General features: G+C 40.3%; 1 protein-coding gene across 1 annotated transcript; it reads left to right on the top strand.

Annotated features, from left to right (window-relative positions):
• The first annotated feature begins 135 nt into the window (after window positions 1–135).
• LOC119738655 lies at window positions 136–21,569 on the top strand. The gene is made up of 4 exons (XM_038213568.1): window positions 136–417; window positions 4,091–4,300; window positions 17,046–17,207; window positions 20,622–21,569. The coding sequence occupies exons 1-4, from the start codon at window positions 354–356 to the stop codon at window positions 20,921–20,923; spliced, it is 738 nt and encodes a 245-aa protein (XP_038069496.1). The 5' UTR covers window positions 136–353; the 3' UTR covers window positions 20,924–21,569.
• Window positions 21,570–22,196: the final 627 nt, after the last annotated feature.

The following is a 22,196-nucleotide window of genomic DNA, read 5'->3' as shown; positions in this document are numbered from 1 at the left end:
AAACTTCAGACATTTTTCGGAAACACACAGAGTCGATTTTGGCCTTGGCAGCTACCTGACCTAGATTTTGTCAGAAACAGTCAGAATCTTTTGGTCTGGTAACCAGACTAGTTTTGAAAATGTGTTCCTTTTGTTATTGTCCATTAGACATCACAGGGCCAAAAAAACCTCATTGCATTAGCAAAACGACACCGCATTGTCGGTTTATTGACAACCAGTTGGCATGGAAACAAACCCCAGCGACTTTTGGTCGATGCGTGTTTTACCTCCAGACAGAAGCAATCAGATTGATTGGACTATAGCGGTTAACATCCTGAGTACTGCCAGTGTAGATAACAGGAGACTCCTCTGACATGGCGACGTTGGCGTTTACTGCCGTACTCTTAAGCCTTGCCTGCCTCGCTGAAGAAGTTAAAGGTAACATTGAAATGTATTCAAATTTGTAGAGTCATCAGTGATTTGTATATGTTCTTTTTTCATAATTTAATGTTGTTTGCTATGTTGACTCACGGGAGCGTGGACGGATACATTTTCACTTGATGTGTAAAGTCGTCACCTTATAGATCTACAAAACTTTTTTCTAATTGGATGGCAAAAAAGAGGACTTTTGGTAGTTTAATGAAATTCTTCTAAACCAGAGAAATTATGTACGGAATTTCTTTTTAATTTAACAGTAAACAGACATGAGTTAATGGGAGGAGACAGACGGCGTTGCTTTTGTATCGCTTGGAAAGACACGAGTCAATGTTATGTGCATTCATTGTTCAAGTACTACAATAAAATAACTCTAAACCACCCTCTGAGAAACCTGAAACATATCATGAGTACCAAAACTGCAGGTTCATGTGCGAATGTGGCATTTGCTGAGGCGTCATCCCGAAGTGGCCACTCACGTTTGATAGCTCTTTCTCAGGGGACACAAGGGGCCGAGTCTCCGCAATTAGCTGGAGACTCAGCTAATTGGGAAGGAGGAAGTCATCCCCATTTTCCCGAACAAACACAACTACTTAATTTTCACCAAAATATCTTCAGAATGAAGTGAGAGAAGGCTTGTACGCCCACAATTGGTCAAGCGAAATTATATCAGTAACGTTATAGGCCAAGAAATTTCTATAAGTGAATTTTTAAGGGAAACCAAATTATAATTTTTGGAAGTGAGGAATAAAATGTGGGGTATTTCCAAAGAGAAATCCCCATTTTATGTATTCACAATTGTTTGTGCATATGATAAAATATATTCCTACAAATGTACTATTAGGGAGACACCTAGGTGTCTCCCTATTGGCGCAGCCCCCCTTTAGAGGCAAAATATTTTGCTGTTGAAATTAGGTTATATTTGTTGCTCGTGGTCTAATTAGTAAAAATACCGAAATTCGTGGAAAAAGGACAAGTGACTATTGGGTTAGGGCACATTTAAATCGGAATTTTTTTGTGCACAAGTCTATGGGAAATTCTCCCTATTACCCCATTGCCGGTAATTATTATTTCGGCAACAATTTTGCAATGAAGCAAGATTGGTTCAAGGTCGTCAAAAAATATAGCAGATCCACAAATGGCTCATTCGTCTGTACTAATAGCCATTATATAATATATATAATATCATGTCTAATTTATCGTCCTTTCGTTAATGGGAGCCTGGCGTGTACGTTGTTATTTATTTAACATTGGCCATCCTTGCCCGGCACAACGTTTTTTTTTGTAATATAGATAGGTGAAGTCAGGGGTAAATAAGCTAATGTCAAGTCTGCTTGCCTAAAATTACCCACTCTCCCCTACTACGAAGAGAATCCATCCTTAAATAATCATGCAAAACATACGGAAAAAACAATGGTAATTTACTTCTATTGTATTTTGCGGATTAAAGATAAACGATTTTCATTCTTATGAAAGTAATTTATTTTGGTTAAGGTTAGAATAAGAAACAAATATTTAAAAATGAACATAGACAAAACTTTATAAAAAACACCATAAACTCGCCATTCAACCGAAATTAATTGCTTTAGCATTTTGTTTGCACTTCTTTTTTTAAGAAACTTATAAACCCTCATATCTGATTTCCGTTTCCAAATGAAATAAAATAATTGTAAAGTTTCTTGTCAAAAATAGCATCCATACCCCAACCAAAGTCAGATTAACAAAGAAACGCAAGCCTCTTGAGTATACCATTTAATGTCAGTTTACTTTTGATACAGAGGTACGATTGTAGTTGATGCAGAAATTACCCTTTGATGCCCTACGATTTTCATGTGAATGTACTGATGAAGACAAAGTAAACATATTATTGAAATTGACTGGAAGTAATTCATGTTTAAATTAAACATAGATTTAACGAAGTCAAAGTAACACAGGTCATTGAATTTCTATGTTTAAAGAAAGAGGATTTTGTAATTATTCTGGCAGCTTTCTTCTGTAATAAAAACATTTGATTACAATTTGAAGTTGGGCCACCCCATATACGAATATCGTAATTTAAATATGAAAGAACACATGAATTATCAGGTGTTAAAAGAATAGTACTTGGTAAGATGAACTTCAATCGATTTATCACGCCAATGGTCTTTGAAATCTAACCTGAAAGGATTTCTATATGTTTGTTCCAAGATAGATTTTCATCAAATTAAATGCCCAGGAACTTGGTACCTGTCCTTTGACTTGATTTAAAGCAACCACATTAAACACCAATTAAAGGAGGTACCACAGTCATACTTATTCCGTCTTGACATGAAAATTATAATGACCTGCATGCCGCAGTAATTATCGGTGTAGAGTAATTAGATGAACATCTAGAGGATGTGCTGCAGAGGAGAGTGCATATATCTAATACCTTGACATCGTCAGTCAAAGTAATTGTCGATTATTACCATCTTGTTTATAGAAGGCAGTGGTGAGTGGGCGAGAAAAAAAACAGGCTGATAATAGCTCTGCTTCAATGAATGTTTCTGTCGCTGTCAATATTACAGATGAATATTTTGAACAAAACATCTACTGCACAATAGATCTACTGCACAGTCCGATTGCACAGTCCGAGTTTAAAGAGGTTGTGGAATGCTCGAAGACATTTCCATCATTTTTGGGGTACATGTAGCCTAAGGTGTGATGAAATAAAAACGACTATTGTGTCTGTCATGAAATGAGTACAAAGGGTACTTTTTGAGAGCTGTTTTTCAGGTCCTGTTTCGACCCGAACGTGCAATTTGTGTAAAAGTCGTCGTTGGGGGCAGCAAACAAAACATATTAAATCGTGACGTAATAAACAGGACTTCCGATGCAGCGTAGTATAAACGAGTCCTGTTTATCATGTTGTATTACAAAACACTGCATTCGAATTTACCAATCAAACCATTTAGTCGTGATTTAGGAATGAAATGACGTCACGGTTTAATAAAGTCGACTCCGATTGGCTGGCGCGCGGCTTGCATTTATCTGCATGTCTAGAGTCTCTGGACATATCAGACGTTATACAGGAATTGGCTCCGTGGATAACGGGTGATACTCAGACTACGGGAACCAGTGCGTAGCTTCATTTGTATAGTCGCTACGCAGAATGGCCAAAGAGCTATGCAGGTATTTTACACGGAGATCAGTGGATGGGGGACGGGGCGATGGGTGACAACAAATTTACTAACGGACCACTTAGGGCTAGAAGGTAGCAAGATTTCTGTTTTGGTCACCCGGCTGCTGCAAAATTGATGTTGATTGGGGGGGGGGGACGGGCATATACAACTAATATATGGGCGTTATTCAAACCGGACGATATTTGACGTCCAAAACTTTCTCAAATGAGCAAGAATTTTACAGAAACGTAGAGGGCCTAGGCCACAAGCAATGGTTTCTTTTTTCCAAATTGGTATGTCGCCGCGATGAGTTACTGTCTCGAGAGATACTAACTCGCCGCGATGAAATTCTCATCGTGTCGGGGGCATCGGGAGTAGGCTAACTCACCGCGCGCTGTATAACATACCAATTTTGAATTGTTTTAAATATTTGTGGCCCTACTAGCTTCCGCACTTCTACGCGTAAGAAATAGAGATCGCAGGAGCAAAAGAGAACAGATGCTTCAACATGCTAAACCGTTTGCCTTCTTTTTCAGGGATGGATTGCACAATCATGCAGGAGCCGGATGCAGACTCAGATTTCAAGTACCGATGGGTGATTCCTGTACGAGACCCATGCCTCTGCACCAAGGTGTGGTTGGGTGGGATGTCAAGTCATACACCAATCAGACCATTCAAGGTGGAATACCGTGACACCTTCCTTCATAGTGGGGACATCGAAGAGGTCCAGAACTGGCTGAATTGCTGTAAGTTCCTTATTTAAAAAAGGCCAATTCATTTCAAGGACGTAGCTTGTTTTATATGTTTACCTCTAGGAAATTAGCACAGGCAGCGAGTCTTAGCTAGCGTCCTCACTTGTTGGACATGGACACTGATAGCCACCTTCCTTTTCATTGAAGTTAATGCAAATTGCTGGCCGCCCAAAATTGTATAATGGCGCTCGATAGTGTAAAAACAAATTAGAGGTCTATTCAAATAGAGGTCTGTTTAATGTGACGATGTTCAAATCTCCCAAAATTGTGAGGTTATTGATCGCGCGAAGAATTCTAAGTACTACCTTAGTTGGGACAAGGCTGAGCGAAAGTCTTTAAGGCTTGGCTTGAGCTTTTATTTTTTGGTCTTTTATGTTACGACCCGTAAAGTAATAATCGACCCGAAATGTAATGCCGACCGGTAATGTAATAACAATTGACCCGCAATGTACTTTCTACCCGTAATAAACAAAAACCGACCGGTAATGTAATAACAAGAAGGCCGTAATGGGGACTTCTTTTTTTGCCTGATGCGACTTTCGTTGTGCGGTAGGGTGGTTGTTGTCAATTTCGGCAGTTGCATAATTCTGAGCCTCTTTTCTTCAAAACAATTCATACCATGAACCTGAAACTTTGATTGAACATCAAACCCGACACAAAGTCAGGAATCAAGTTTAACCCTATCACGACCAGGGCTCACATGTTTCCATCCCCTATATAAGTTTCGAAATAGCTCAAGAACGATTTTCCCATCGGCATGAAATTTGGTGACGCTTGCTAACTCTTGATACGAAAAACGAATTTGTAAGATGTCATTGGTTACCATGGGAACGACTAAGCGAACACAAGTAATCATAAGATTTGGCCTCTTTGGTATTGTTTTGATCAAAACCATCAAGTATTTACTCTAGACTACAATTTACGGTCGCATGACCACTTACAATGCATGCTATAGGAGTCCAATGTGGCTGCATCTAATATTCATGATTCTTTTATTTGGGGGTACTCTTTTATAGTTCTTGTGGAATAAAAAAAAAATGGGGACAAAATCACGAACATGATGATTTGTCCTAAAAATTGGGTATACCGCCCTCTTACGGTAACTTTGTGGGTCAAAAGAATTTTGATGGGATGGTTTCGAAAATTGCATATAGAAATAAGGATGGAAGAACAATGTGAACCGACCGCGAATTTTTATTCCTAACGACATCCGCACATGCGTGTACGCTATGGCGTTTTGGACTTAACTTTTCTAAAAACATGAGAAATCGAGAAAACAGAACTATTTTAATATAAAACATGGAATGATGCATATAAGTCAAAACCAAATTATGTTGACCCAAACTTTTGAACTGTCCATTTCAGACTAAAATTAATATAAGAACAACAACAATGCATGTTGGGAATCCCGGAAATATCACCACCATTATTTTTATCTTTTCTGGAGAACTTTTTTTGACAGTTCTTGCATAAAAAAAATACAAAGCATTATTATTATAAAATCTTAATTTTGTAGGATTACTTTTTGGTAAGGCGTGAATTTTGATAATTTTGATGGTTTTGTCACCGTAACGGCCAATAGCCTGAGGCCTGATGACGTAATCCTCGCCAAATAATGTGAGGTTTTCTGAGAAATTCGATAGTGCCCATATTGTAATATTTCATCCAATGGTTTTTCAGTAAAAATAGAAACATATTTAAAGTATCCTGCTAGAGGACGCTTTTTTAGACTATAACGTTATCATGTCATTTTTGTGATTGGCAATTCTTACAGGGTGAGTAAAAAAAAAGTGAGTAAAAAAAAAGCGGAACCCAAACCCCCAAAATCTTATTTCATATTTAAAAATAATTTCATAAGGTACTTTTGGATGAATAACTTACTGAAACTGCTTAACCCGTTCAAAATATATCACCATTTTAAACACAATCACCCTAAAACCTGTTTCGTCCAAAACGATTTCAAGAATCGTCGTCACATAAAACCTCAGTGTAAACGTTAAAAATATTCAATAAAGTCCTTTTGAAGGCACGACTTAAAAAAAAGGATTTTATAAAGCATATAATTGTTTGCCTACCTAGGGCTGTTACTAAAGAGACTGTGTACTACAGTTGTTGATAGTTGTTGAAACAACTAGTCTGTGTCATTTTCTTCGTTGTCCCAAACAGTCAGAATACACAATATTTTGTTTTGTTTTGACGAAACAGGTTTTACGGTTAGCAATTTCAGTATTTTTTTCATCTAAAAGTAGCTTATGAAATTGACTTCCAGTCATTATTATTTGTCGTGCTACATATTTTTTTTTTTTAAATATGTAATATAATTTTGGGGGTTTGGGTTCTGCTTTTTTTGACTCGCCCTGTATTAAACATTTTACTCAATCAGTATAATGGTAGTAAAATGCTACCTTAAGTTATTACGGTATATTTATTTCACATTGCACGTTCGAGAAAATCGGAAGTAAAGATCAAACGGCTTCTTGCTCAGGATCAAGCATTCTACCAAGGCGATATCAACCACACCACAAAAAATGAACACGGTACTTCATTGCATGCATAGCAAGAGTTATGGTTGAAAGTATTTGTCAACTGTTATCATTGAACACTTGTAATTTGATACCCGGTGATGTCAATAATAATACTAATAATAATAATAGTGGATATTTATAAAGCGCACGTATCCACCATGACTAGTGCTCAAGGCCTTACATCATTATTACCCCTGCTAATTGGGCACATGAAACATTCCAAATACCATTTCAGCTCCCTGGGGAGTATACAGCTCGATGCAGCCTGTTAGGCGCAAGGAAGCTAATGCAATCACAATAACCATCTCTGCCTTCACAGGTACCCATTTACTCCTGGGTGAAGAGAAGCAATGAGTGACAAAGTGCCTTGCCCAAGGGCACACGCACCATGACCCCGCCAGGACTCGAACCCACAACCTGCATCTTTACCCGCAGACCACGAATCAGTGCCCTTAACCACGAGGCCACAGTACTCCACATGTCATGGCGTGGTTGCATTCCCCCACCCCCATCTTCCCCGACAAATGCTCATATTCATATACACAGTAAAAATATTGGGGAAATGATTCGTTAGGTAAAATATAAACAACGCAATATGTATAGACAATTTTGTCCCACAGTTGAACGTGCACTATTCGCCCATCGGTGGGTATTTATTTACCCAATATTTTTGCAGTGTACATGTAGGTTTCATCAAGCCGCAGTACTTTTCTTTGGGCGCACCTATTCAACGATTTGCGAATATTCTCTATTTTTACTTGTGACGTACAACGCTCATATCCATTATAAAAACAACCTGGGTAATATTGCCGGCCAAGTGAGATATATATCCTCTTTTGAGGATCTGAGCTGTTTCGATCGCTTGGCGGCATTCTTTGGCAGGCCATTTACCCAAGTCGTTCGACCCTAGGTGAGTTATAATCGTATCTGGGGGCAAACTACGACGCGTTCGTCGTTGGAGTTTGCTCAGAAAGTCCTGGAGAGTTGCTCCGCCTTTTCCCATCCATGTCACTACTGATTGAGACAGTCCCAAATTCTGCTTTCCTGTGGAGCTGGCTCTCTCATTTGCTCTCCGAACGAGACTGTCGCCGACCACCCACACATTTCCTCTGCAATTAGCTGGAAGGAAAACACAAGATTTTTTTTAGCCAGTTTTGCTTTCTTTGTAGCATGCTTTATTTGCGGATGTATAACTAAAAGCGTCGCTGCGCCACCTGCCCGTTGTTTGTATTTCACTAAGGGATATCCCGCCGTCTGATATCTCGTGACTTCCCTTGGCGCCGAAAGTCTTCTTGCATCGTTTTTTGGTTTTTGTTTTGTTTCGTTTTGTTTCGTTTTGTTGGGTTTTTTTTTTTTTTTTTTTTACGAGGAAGTGTTTGGGGGGGGGGGGGGGGTCATCCCAGTTACGTGAGTAAACAATATGCCACACATATGGATATAGCGGAAGCTGCCCTACCTTTTCCTCCGCCCAGTCTAGTACCCCCACCTCCATAACTACTCGCGACTACCGGTAGTGGAGTCAGGTTTTAGACATGTGACTTTCCCATGGTCAGTTGCTCCACATGCAATGCATTTGTGACTGAACCAGCAGTTGGGCCTGGTGCATTTCCCGGTGCCAAAGTTGGCTTCATAGCAGATACCGGCACCGGGCTGGTTTCCGCCTGGCTGCATGGTATTGTTTGCGCGAAAGGAACCTGTGCGCGGTTAAGCGGGATGAAACGGCCCGTCCTAGCGTTTTCTTCCCTGGAACGGTTGCTCCGTTGAGCTACTGCCCGTAGATCGCAATGGCCGCCCCCTACTACATGGATTAACCATAGTTCCCCATCGATATCTGCCCATGGCTTGCTCTGCCCTACATGCTTCGATCTGAATTCAATATCGTACTCTCGCCACCCATATCCGGAGTATCGCGCCGCTGCTGAGCGAATAGAATGGCAGTACTTCAGTATTTCTTGTGCGCACCCTGCGTTAGTTTGCAGGTAAATAGTTGCATACACGAAAAACACATTGGTCCATACTTCTAAAGAGTAAATTTTGTTTTTTTTTGTCGGTGTGGCTGATTTAATCTTTAATTGTTGGCCAACTTGGACTAGTGTAAGCTCGCCTAACGCTGGGCCGGACTCTGTTACCCCTGGTTTTTTTGTACTAGTGTACTGAGGTTTACGTATTCTCCCTTCCAGATTTTTTCCTTGACTTTTTGTGGTACAGATGCCCCAAGTATTTCACCTTGGGGTGATAGGGAGAAGTCCCCAGCACAGCCGCCGCTTGAGACTTTAGGGGCTCTGTTACGGCAGGTATTGCGCTTAATAGGGCGGTTGGACTCGGAACGTGGGAAGGGAAGGATGCGGCCGGAGAACTTAGTGGGGCCGGGGTAGTTATAGGGACGGGGTTTACAGAAGACGTTTGGAGCTCACCCGGTCTCTGTGGCATATAGCCACTCCCGATGCCTGACCGTACTCCTGCTGCTGAGCTGTTTGCGGAGCCGATGAGTACACGACCCCCGGTGCGGTAAGACCTCCGGGCTGTATTTGTAGTGGCTGCTGAAGGGTTGGTGCCTGCTGCTGGTATTGCTGTCCAACGCTGGCGCTTGGCTGGCTTGGTTGCTGTGATCCATCTGCCAGTGGCTGATGAGTCGATTGTGCCGAGGCGTCAATCGGTGTGCTCGTACCTGGGCTGGTTGCTTGGGTGGCCGTCGTTGCTGTCTTTCCCCGTCGACTTCTCTTCGCTGTCGGTAACTCTAATAATTTTCCAACCAATTCTGGTGATCTTCCATCTAATCCTAGCCAGAGACACCCACTACGGATATATGCAGTCACCTTTAGTGTGTGACCCCGGGTCAGGCATATCTGAGCCTGACAACCTGGGCTGCCCATATACACGTGCACAAAACAAAGTTACTTGCGGGTAGCCAAGTGCACGACTTGACCACAGACTATGTATACAACATCTGTTTCCTGTCAATGACCTCCTTATTTATAGTCTACAGACATGTCGAGATTGTATACATATAGATACTGTGTTGTGTAGCCTCAAACCAAGGCGCTAAATATCTGGGTCCCCGGAGGGACCCCTTACTGTAAGCGTGTTAGTAAATGTGCTTTCTGCGTCGGAGGGTTAAAGGGAATATACAACATTTGCAAACATCGAAAAATAAAACTACCAAGTTTTTGCGAAATACCTGAATAGGATTTTGGTAAATGACAGTCTAAAGCATCTTGTAAAATTATGGCACCTGGTATACTGTCATTTTCAAGAAAAGTGGTATTTTTGTATCAATTTCCAACGCTGATCGGCCGATCAGCGTTGGAAACAACTGGCTTTTTTTTCAAATACTGGACCCAATTGACCATTGCACTTGTTTGCAATCGATTACACACCTATGAACGGGTACGAGCCAGCTAGACTGGTTCCCTGACCTTACAATTCCCCAATGTATGTAAACTGCTTTGTTTCTTCTTATATGGAGTCAGGGAACCAGACTACAGGAAAATGATCGTTTTTCTTGGTTTTTATAGCATTCTCGAACCCAAAACCTCCAAAAAGTCAGTGTAACTATATTTGCTTTATATTTCCAACCCCCCAATTCCATCCATTTCTGAAAATTACAGCAAAAGCAAATGATGTATATTCCCTATATTCCCTGTATTTTCTGAAAAGACAAAATAGAAAGGAAAAAAAAAAACTACCCGCGGACTCCAGTCAGGAAATAGGTCAACTGTTGTAAACAGTCAGGATAAATGAGCAGCGGAAATAATTTCTCTCAATAAACGTCCCATTATCATGCATGGTCAATGGCTCTCCAGTCATGTGCAATTACAATGAACATGAGACCCCCTGCTACGTTTCATTCCAACTATAGTTGAGATCTCAACTATTCTGTCCCAGTTGGGACAGCCCAAACTATAATTGGACCGGCCCAACTATAGTTTATGGAACCATTGCCATTATTTTCATCTTTCTGCACAATATTTTTTCGAGTACTCTTTTGGCAGTTCTTGCATTAAAACAAACAAAGAATTTAAAAATCACCAACATTATTTGATTAGTGCTGTGTTTGTTTAAGAACAGTTCAAATATTGGGACAAAAAGACGAAAATGATAACTTTGCCCCCAAAGTAGGTTTAGCGCCCTCTACTGGGCATACTGGATACCAAAGGTTGTTTAATTGGACTGTTGAAATTGACCCGAAAAAGTGTGTACCAAATTTGAAAGCATTTTTAAATGAAAAGAAAATGCACCAAACATGCCCCAAAAATACCGGGGTATTTGTTACCAGAAATTGGCAATAGAGTAAAGCGCCCTCTTTTTGTCATCGTAGTTCGACCAAATGAAGTCATTATGTCCACGTACCGTCCAGTCAACCTTTCCTCCAAATTTTACTCATCACTGCTAAGCATGTCATGGAGCAACCTCGTCCCCAGACGTTCCTTTTTTCAACCTTGTTTTGAATAGTAACCCCTGGGTGGAAACTTACTTCCTGTATCCTGATTCGATACAGCAATAGCAAGTTATTGATTTATATCGTGTACTTGGTGTTATTTCCAACGTGTATTACGTGTTTTAAGGTTCGACGTGCATTATTACGCCTACTCCATCTCAAAAAAGTTCCCCGCTCATTCCATTTTTCTATATAATAGTATAAAATGTGATACTGCATATTGTAACATTCTAACTTTGACGAAAATCGTGTTTTCAGATCTCATGCCGCGACGAGTTGATTCTGTTTTTACCCAACCACCGCATCAAAAACAAACACTGGTTTTACACACAACCAGGACCCAGACTATTGCTAATAGTGGTGGGAGCGTACTGCTCGACACCATGGGAACTAGGTTGGTCATGGTGCACACCGGTAAATCCATCCGCCAAGCTCATGAATAAAAGTTGTACCCTCAAATATTCTATATTGGAGAGTTCTGAGAGCCAAAGAATTGGGGAATTGAAGAGATATGGTAATGAACCTCTGGTCCGGACTAGAGGCTTCCAATTCTGAGCATTTCGGGTGCAATAATGAGGCTCGACAGTGGCACCATTTTGCGTTTTTGTGGAGGGATCGTTTTTCAAGATGGCTAGTTTTCCCCTTTCGGAAAATAGGGGTCGTCTTCTTTGGGTGAGAATTTCTCTAAAAGTCAATGGTCAACCCACCCAAAAATGAAAGATGACATTTTGATCTCATTTTGTCTTGTGCAGCTTAAATACCTGTGAGAGTTCTGGGTATTTTTTAATAAAAGTTGAAGTATGGGCATTTAGCACAGGCGTCTACGGGAGTTTTAATACAGGGTTGCACCCTTAACCATAATTGTTTGCGGATTGTTCGCTCGTACCCCCCGCCCTGCAAACAGGACGCTGGTCAGGGCTGACGTCATTTGAGCCCTCATTGGATAGATTTGCGTGACCTGTGACGTAGAACGCGTCACACAAACTAGCTTCCGGTGCCCATCATGCGTAGCGCGCGCTAGCTGCATGCGAAGGTCAATCTGTACTTCCTTCACAAGATTCAGTGAAGCTCATCAGCCCTTACCAGCGCCCGCATGCTGCAGCGCGGTTAAAGGGCCCAGCCTCTCGAGAATTACCTCGCTAAGAACGTCTTGCACAAAGACCATAGACCTAAGTGGTAATTACGCGCACTACCCAAAATTATTAAAAATACTCACAACTCTCTGAGGTGTTCAAGACACGCATCAAATTAAAACATATTTCTTCATCTTTCATTTTCTGTTCAATTGGTTTTTTTTTTGGGGGGGGGGGATGGTAACCAATTACTTTTTGGAAAAAAATTCCATCCATAGATGATCACCCCTTCAAGCAGTCCTAAAGCCCATCGCCATTTTGAAAATGGGCGCCAGCCCTACGCTTCATTGCAAAACAGATCAATTTTAGGGCCTAATTTCATCCAGATTTCACAGAAATATGAGCTCGCAGTCCTCTGTACGGCTTCAAACCTTCTTTTTTTACAAATCATCAAAGTCACGGCAATCAAAATGTTCTGATACCGGAAAATTTGAGTGCATGCAAATCGTGATTTGGCCGGCGTAGGCAATTTCGGACCGATTTACTGGTCTGCACCGATACCCTTAACCTTAACCCCTTAACCCTAAAGGGGACGGGGGGCGGAATCCGCCCCCCCCTCAACATTTTCCGTTTTAGCCTCTAAAAAAATTTTTTCGTGACCCGAGCTGTTATGACTTTTTAGCCTCGAGCTTTGCGCATCTTTTGATACCAAAAACATAAAAATCGGACCACGGGTTGCCGCGTAGCGAAAAATTTTCCGGCGCTATGCGCCGTGAAATCTGAATTTTCGCATATACGTCGTGTACACAGAGCAGAATTGCCATTCGTACATATGAATAATTAATTAGCCATAATTCCAAATCCCTTTGACCTATAGTCATGAAATTTCTTGGGTATGTTTAGGAAGAGTTGCTCTATGCATGTGTCGAGTTTCAAAATTTTTCGTCACTCGATGGCCGAGATCTTAGGGGGGGCGGAATCCGCCCCCCCCCCCCGGCTGAGAGATGGTCAAAATAACCCGGCCCCTTTAGGGTTAAGGCCTTGTAACAAACTATACGCGTGCGCATCTACTGAATTAGACACGGAACAGCCATGCGGTGGCGTGGTAGTGTAAAACTGTCACTCCATCAGTCTAGTGAGTTTATACCTCTGGTTCTTTTCAGAACCATTCTCTTAGTTGAGAAATTATTCGCACATGGTGTTTCCGCAAACCTTTCATTATTCATTACTCCATCAGTCATTGTAGCGTCGGAAACCACCTTGCCTATAGAGCGCCCAAAACCGCCCGAGCAGTCGATTGTTTTACGAATTCTTCAGTGAACAAACACAATATTATTGTGGCGCAGCTGCTGACGACTCCTTGTAAAAGGTGGCACCGATTTGTTGCAATGTATTAAAATATTCGGCCTGCAATTCAGATTTGTGTCATCTTACAACAGCTTCTCTTCGAAAAATAGAAATAATTTCAGTTCCTTGATGTTAATACAATGCTATAGTGTAGCGCCAGATATGAAAGTACGTGTATTACATTTCACTCTGATCGCCGTGACCTGCTATGCTGAGGTTACCATGTCAATTGGATCCACACCTGTTAATTTTTCGGAAACTTTCGTACAAGCCAAACACGGCGAGTACGAGACGGAACCGCACCGCGTCATCGCCTCGTCTGTCCCCGGATCCCAGCGTCGTTGCGCCGCGAAGTGCCTTAAGGAAGAGCGCTGCTGGTGGTTCTGCTACGGGAAGACCACGGGCCAGTGTGTGTTGGAGGAGGCCTCCTTAGAATTAACCTCTGACGGGACGCCTAAAGCCGGCAATTGTACTCACTATATCAGAGAAAGTAAGCATTTGTTTTGTCTTTTCAACGAACTTTTCATGACGTTTTTGGAAAAACATTCAGGCGTTTCTGCAGTTCGACAATTTTATTTCAAATTTCTTGTACTTTATTTTTAACACTGCTCAGAACTCTTGAGCGTTCTTCACTCCATGAAAAAAACATCTTCTCCTTCCCTGTCTCCCTCCCTCCCTCTGTTGTACTGCCCGGTTCTCCTATCCACTTCCTTTACTTAGCCTCATCTGCCCTGCCCATTTTTTGAATCCCATATTATACTCCCTTGGACATTTCCTCCCTTGTGCAATTTTGGTAGTTTTAATTGTTTTGTTCTTGGTCTGTGTTATGTGTCTGTCATTGTGCAGGGTTGGGGAGACACGCCTTATTGGCGACAGTGTTTTGTTTCACTTTTGTTCTTCTCCTCGGCAGCCCTGCACTGTCCACGTTCTGTCTTTCGTGTGTAGTGTTTACTTGGTTTCTTATTGTTAGTATATCCTTTTGTTTTAATATCAAATTTTATGTATTTATTGTAATTGTGTGTATATCTGTCAGTTTGCCGCATAAAATATTATTGTTATTATATGTCAGATACGTTACCAGGTTGATCGCTTACCTTATTAAACCATCAGTTTCCGTGTAAACAGTGTATGGGCGTAGCTTCATTTTTCTGCAATTCACATTGTCTCTATAAGTTGAGTCACAATAGTGTCGCAATATGTAACATTGTGTATTCCTATACATATAAAAGGTGGTGCCCCTTATAATCAATAAAATATCTTTGAAAATAAGCAGTTTCTTCAGCATTTTTCTCAATAAATGCCGAGTGGCTACGCGCGAAATTTTTCATTACCGTGTAAAGAAAAGTGGGAAATAAAGACATAATTCAATTGAAAATGTGTGCACGTCATTACAAAAAAACTGCAAAATCAGTCACGTATGTGGTGTACGTATATGGGGAGTTTTTTTCATAATCGTGCTGTTCTTGATAAGAGAGACAACTGACAGACTTGTCTGGTCTTCAATTCACTCATCAACCAACGCACTCCAGACCGATGTATTATTCCATCGAATCCGTTATAGAGAGGTTAGGCCAAAAAAAAAATAGTACCCCACCTTGTCTGTACAATCCAAGCTTGAAGAAAAAAAAAAAAAAAAAAAAAAGCCGCGTCAATTCCGGAACTTTGGTCTGACCAGAGACCGAATTTTTTTTTTGGGCCTAACACAGCATTTTTACCTACAGTGTTACTTTGGAAAATTTGAATTGTTATAAATCTACACCATCTGCACCATTTTGATTTTGTGCAACGTGAAGAATGTTTTCAATCACTGCATAGTTTCCTTTATTTTTTAGGAAGATGGTTTTATAAAATAATACGAAGTTGGTTTATTTCCAATAGAGGTTTTTTGATGTTGTGATGGTTGCTTTTCGTAGTTACCAAGAACTGACCGAATTTTGCTACTGATTTCCTCGTCGGTAATACATTTTATCATGCTCAAGTATAAACCCAACCTGTATCATACTCATGTCAAGACGTGATGAGTGACTGAAATAATTAATTAAGTTTCAACTGTTGGGCAAATTATTTTCAAACAATATGCAAAAGAAGCTGTTCAGGCGTTTTCGTGTTCCATGGGTTGGTTTCCATGGTTACTAAGAAGTGACCATGTTTCCTAATTTTCCCCACTGGTGATCCCTTTCAGCATGCGCAAGTCATCACACATGTTGTAATCTTGATAATAACACGAAGACCGTGTGTAGTTACAGTCCAGCGAAATCCTACTGAAGTGTAATTAATTTTTTTTCAAAAAAACGCCACATTTTTGACGGATGTTATATTGCTTTATTAAAAATACTTTAAGATGTGCAGCCTGCCATCTAAAATTCAATATGTTTTATCTCTGAATTTCATCATGCTTGCTTTTTTTTTATAGTAATGTTGATATCTAACAATTTGCTTTTCTTTATTTTTTTATAGTTTTGGTCCTACTACTTTCGTTTTGTTTTTCACATTTAAGTTTACGTAAATTTGGATTCTATATATATTTAGTTAATTTTATTTTATTTTTGTTTCATTTTATGTTGGTCTGTTTACTGTTTTCTTTGGTTTCTTTTTACCTTTTTATTTTCATTCAATAACTTATTTTAATGTAATCAGGGCCCTTAAGAATAGCACCTTACATAACTGAAAAGGCAACCCCGTTGAAATAAAACTACTATATTGTGTCTCTATTACCTGTTTCTGTGCTGTGCCTCGCCATAATGTGTGGTTTTCTGAGAAATTGATATTGCCCATTTTGTTATATTTCAGATTTTTTTCCATTAAAAAACGTATTTAAAGTACCGCTGGAGGACGCTTTGGTTTGTTAAGGTTATGACGTAATTATGCCATTCTTTGTGGTAGGCAATACCTATCAACGTTTTACTCAATCAGTATAATGGTAGTAAAATGCTACCTTAACTTATTACGGTATATTTATTTCACATTGCACGTTCGATAAAATCGGAAGTAAAGATCAAGCGGCTTCTTGCTCAGGATCAAGCATTCTGCTCAAGGCAATATCAATCACACCACAAAAGATTCATTCATGGCAAGAGTTATGGTTGAAAGGGTTTTTTTTCATCTTTTAACCTTAAACGCTTGCAATTTGATCTCCGATGACGTCATGGAGACTTCGCACCCCCCCCCCCCCACATCCTCCGACAAGGGCTCATACTCGTATACAAGGTTTCATCTTCATCCCTCGACCGATTTGGTTTATTTGGATTTCGGGGATTCTGTCTGGTTGCTCAACTGTGCAAAATGCAATCATTTTATTTGCTCTCCACCAGTATTGTAACAATTTGATTTCTTTTTTCATTTTTTTTTCTCCTCAGCCTGCTCATTCTTCGCGCCGCCCACTAACCCATCTAGGTTCACCTTCATCTTACGCCCTCTGTCGATGCCTTTCCGTTTGAACTTCAAGCTGAAATCTGCTCGCGAGCCCTTCGTAGCTCTGGCAGAGGGCGAAACGGAGGACTCAATCTTTGCTGAAATAAGTGAGTCCTAACAAAAAAAATTCAATCAATTTAGTTCTTTCCCTTTTAGTGTCTCACTATTGTTGTCCTTCTTACAATGTAAGATTGGAATCCCGGTACAGTGACGGTGGTTATCAATAATGGAAGAATTACGACGTATACCTGAGGTAATGGACACCTTTATGGGGAACAAGTAGGCCTATCTTTCCCTACTCAAGAAACCACAATGCACTAAATCTGAAGCAGGTTTTTAAAAACTTAATCTGTTGAAAATTCATCTCAGTCGATATCCTTTTTCAAAACTGTGAAAATGAGTGTTCATATTTCAGCATGCAAAGCAAGGTTTCCATTGAAAGCCCTCCATTCGATGCTCAATTAATAAGGGAATAATATGTGCTTGGTCGGTTTTAAACAAGTCCGTTTAATACCGGCTTGGGGCCTGGTCGCCGATAACGTACCTCGCCTTCAGCTCGGGCCATTATAAGCGTCCAGTCTCCCAGCCGGTCTTAAACGGACTTGTTTAATACCGGTCAAGCACATGTTTATTCCCATTCATAAATACCTTTTCGGTCTTTTTTTTTTTTTTTTATACTAAACTTCCAACGATTTTGTTCAACAATTTTACTTGTTTTTGGAAACACCCCTCTAGCTATGTTTAATGGTATGTGCCTCTCGTGAGTAGTCGTAATCAGCTCCTTGTGTGGAGATTGACGCGCGCGTGGTGTGTACTGCGCGATGTAGCGCAGAACGCGGAGGTACCGGTGTATAGTGGTGTTCCCTAACGTGGCGCACTTCGACATTTACCCCGAGTTTCCACATCAGTGTTGCCAAACTTCTTTGTTAACAAACTTCAAATTCATTCAGTGAAATACTGGTACATTTACCTTATTAATGCTTGCTATTTAACCTCTGTGAACAATTTCGGTTTCATGAAATTTAATCCCAAATTCAAAAACGGTGGTGTCCGGAAATTAGGCACAAATCGGCTGAGTGTTCCCCAACGTGGCGCACTTGAATAAATCTCCAAAAATTCCAAATTAACATTTTAAGAATTTCTGTAAAGTTGATAAATTCTAATAAACAATTATTATCTCTAATAACATACCCAACTAGAAGTTTGTCAGCAAATTATTTTATATATTTTCGGGACATTTTCAAAGGGTTCACTGTGCACTTTGAAATAAAATCGGAAAATCACGCCAAAATAATTTTTTTCTTCAAACTTTCTAACAGGAAGATAAACTCGTGTTTTATGAACGGAAGTGTTTAGAACTTGATGAAATTTCACTTTCTGTGAAATTTCAGTTAAAACATTTGCTCTAGCTAGGCGCTACAGGCGAAATATCAAAGTGTGCCACGTTGGGGGCCACACCACGTTAGGGTACATCAATAATAGTGTGAATTTAGCACTCTCAAAATACGGACTCATTGGTAGTATTGTGCATGCCTTACTGAACATAAAAAGGTAGAAGGATGAGAAGTCAACATTTCATTTGACACCAGAAAAGTGTTTAAAAACCCGCTAGTCGTTGTTTTTTTTTATCAACCGTAAACGACCAGTAACATGACTGATAGGAATTGGTTAAAACTGTCTACGGTAATTATGGAAACATTTTAACTTGCACCCTCTAGCGATATGACCCCAAGTTTTGCACTCTGGAGAAGGATTTGTAACTGATTGCAAACTAAACTAAATTTGGCCAATTTGGGGCAGTATTCGAGAAAAAAAACCCCGCGTTTTGGCTTTTTTTCCTCCCGAAATGATGGCAAATCCCATTTTCCTGTAAATGACAGCGTAGTGACGTTGACGTGAGCATACTGCACAGCAAATGATTTCACGGGGGTGCTTTATCCTATCATGTACTTACAATCAAGTAGGAGATTTCATAGTATTTTTACTTTTTCATTTTGGAAAGTTTCTACATGTTGTCCATTATGCTATATTTTAATGGCACCTCGGCCACTTTTCTGATGCTCTGTGCATGCTGTATCTTATTTGTTAATCTCTAAAACCGTTGAATATATATGTTTGTAGGGGGCAAGTAATGAATTACTCTTAATCAGACTTACTAATTGTGCGTCCTTACACTGCAAAATTATATCAATTTGCCACTAGATTGGTCCCCCCCCCCCCGAAAAGTACGGGGACCGGTAGCTAGTTCCCATTTAAGGCCATTGATAGGATCATCTCTGCGCGCGAGGTATATGATTGTTTATTTTCGAAAATGATGATTCCTTTTTATAGCTTCATGATTACAGTATCACTCATGGATGACAGTTAAACACCACGCTATCAAAAACTGACTCTTACCATTACCATAGGCATAACCATAGGTTTCAAAATACTGATTAATAATTGACTACCGCAGCGGGACCGGTTTACACTACGCGTGCTGAGATTGAGTACAGTTGTTGCAATTCCCTTTTCATGAAAGGGCGTCCTCACTTGACTGGCTTTGCCAATTCCAAGCTATAGTAAACATTTAGACTGGTTCACGGTCCCTCCAGTGTCCTTCGGACATCGAATGTAAGGACAGGTAGCGGGCAATGAATTCTGAATACATTAGGAGGTTTTCCTGCTAAATGTATGCGAATTTTATGCAGGACTAACCGAGATCTGATTTCCGCATCTTGAATACAAAATCACAACAATAATGTTAGCGCGGAACCACCAACAACGGCTACCACTTATGTGCAGTTTGTGTTGTGATGAGTTTCGAATTTTTGTTGGTGTCAGAGCAAAAAAAGAGGGTTATTCGAACCCGCCCCTCCCCCTATGGATCCGCGCCTGGTTGAGGGAAAATATTGCTCAAAAAAGTGCAGAGGAAAATCCACCCGGTCCTTTAAAGCTATAGTCCATCATTTGCAGCCATCCGAAAAGTAACTGGCGTAATTATTGTTGAAAAACAAACTTGGTTGAAAGATAGTAAGGGAACTAAACTCCCTGTGAAATTATTCTTTCTGGAAGAAAGCCTTTCCAACGGTGTGTCTTAACCGTAGGAAAATTTAAATTAGTAGTTCGTTTTGTTATTTGGCGAAGCGCGCGCAAGCATTGGCACGACGCACACGCGCGCGCGGTTGCTATAATTCGTCGGATCAGTGCGCGACGTCGCGTATAGCTGCAATTCAAAACAATTCAAAACATGATTCAGTAACTTTTGATTTGAAATTGAGATCCTAAAATGCTGTTTTTCTCGGAATATACAGCTGAAGCTTAGCTGAAACTTCATCAGGTTAGTTGTTCAGTATCCTTCATTAGATTTTGAACACTTTTGTTGCTTCAAACAAACAAAATGCACAAATTACAAATGATGGACTATATCTTTAAGGGTTAAAAGTGGCCGGGCAAATCAGAAGGTTTAAGCATATTTTTAAGGTCTCCACATTCACAAGGCACTGACAAAATGGCAGTTTTCTTAAAACTTCCCTCCATAGATATCGGCGGCTGGGGGAATTCCAAATCTGTCATCAGACCTTGTCAATCAGATACAGGCGGTGCTTGTGACGTGGTACAGGTGGCGCACAATGAGCAACATATCGTCACTGACATGGAATACCGCCCCTTCTGGATCGACTACAAAGGGGGCGTGGTCAAGGTCGGTAAAGGCGGACAGGAGGAGGCTTTCTTGGAGTGGGACGCCGGTGCACATTACAATCGGGTGCCGACCCATGTGCGCGTTGGCATAGCGTCCTGGCACATCGCTCCCTCATACTTCAAGTTCTTTCAATACTGTTAAAAACATTGAAAGAGACTTTGGCAAGAACGTGTTCACCACCAAATGAAATAAGTTGGAAGGATATAAAATCATTAAAGAGTAGAATAGAAACGTTCACACAACTATGGCTTAAATTTTGATTTCGTTTCATTTTGGCACTCAAAAGTTGAGCCTATGGTTTACTTGTAATTGTTTCTGTTCAACAGAAAATGCCTCAAACGTGTGCGCTGGGACCGCCATGTGATTAAGCGTGAAACTGGCGTGGGACCTGATATCAAACAGTGAATTGTCATTTATGTAATATGCATTTTATACGGTCTCGTTATTACATATTTTTTCGAAATACGATGGCTTTATTTACTGCTTGAAATACGTCTAAACAAGGCAAAAGTCGCTGCCAGTGTCACTTGTAAACCAAAGTGGTTTTTAATATTTTGTGTGTGTAGATGTCGGACATTATGTGAATTGTCTGTGACACAGACCTCCTTTGAAATATGGATATGGCAGACTATAAAATTATGAAACACTTTTAAAAGAAATGCCATCTACAGGCAAACGATTTCTATTTTACCTTTCACTGGAATACAAAGCTCATCCGTAAATAATCTTTTTAATATGAGATAGCGGCAAGGAGATTAGGCAGCAGTAGTATTTGAAAGAATGACAATCCCACTATCCATTCCGTTAACGATCCCTCAGGGTTGGAATCGTATAAGGAAGGCACTTATTTTCCTTTAGAAACATAATCCTCCAATTAAACCCAAATTTCAACAGACTAACAGACGAGTTTCATAGCCTAAGTCTTGTAGAGGATTCGAAATCTGGAAATACATCCCCACCGGATGAGCACATCACTGTCCGCTACAATACAGCAATGTGATTATGTATATTTAACTCCCATCGGGAAAAAATATTGACGACTTTGGCCTGCATGGCGCCCTCTATTGTTATAATCATCACCTCCCCTGGGAAATGTTTACAACCAGTAGTAAAACAGTGAGGCTTTGTCCTTGAGAACAGTTATAATTAACTAATTTCACCAAATGAGGGCGCTATCACAAAGCACCACTAACCAGTCGAGTGATGTAAGAAGTATTTACGGATCTGAAGAACACTGATTTCATAGGATCTCATGGATGCAGAATTATTATACATTGTACATACACAATTATTACTAGAATATTTTGTAAATATGCTTTGTCCTCCTTAAATGGGAATACTTTATAAAGTAATTCAATTATTTTTAAAAAAAATTTTTGACAAACTTTATGATAAACTTGGTAAACTTGGTTGC

The sequence above is a fragment of the Patiria miniata genome, unplaced genomic scaffold (genome assembly GCF_015706575.1).
Source record: "Patiria miniata isolate m_02_andy unplaced genomic scaffold, ASM1570657v1 HiC_scaffold_3, whole genome shotgun sequence".
NCBI lineage: Eukaryota > Metazoa > Echinodermata > Asteroidea > Valvatida > Asterinidae > Patiria > Patiria miniata.
This window is presented reverse-complemented; position numbering and strand designations above follow the sequence as displayed.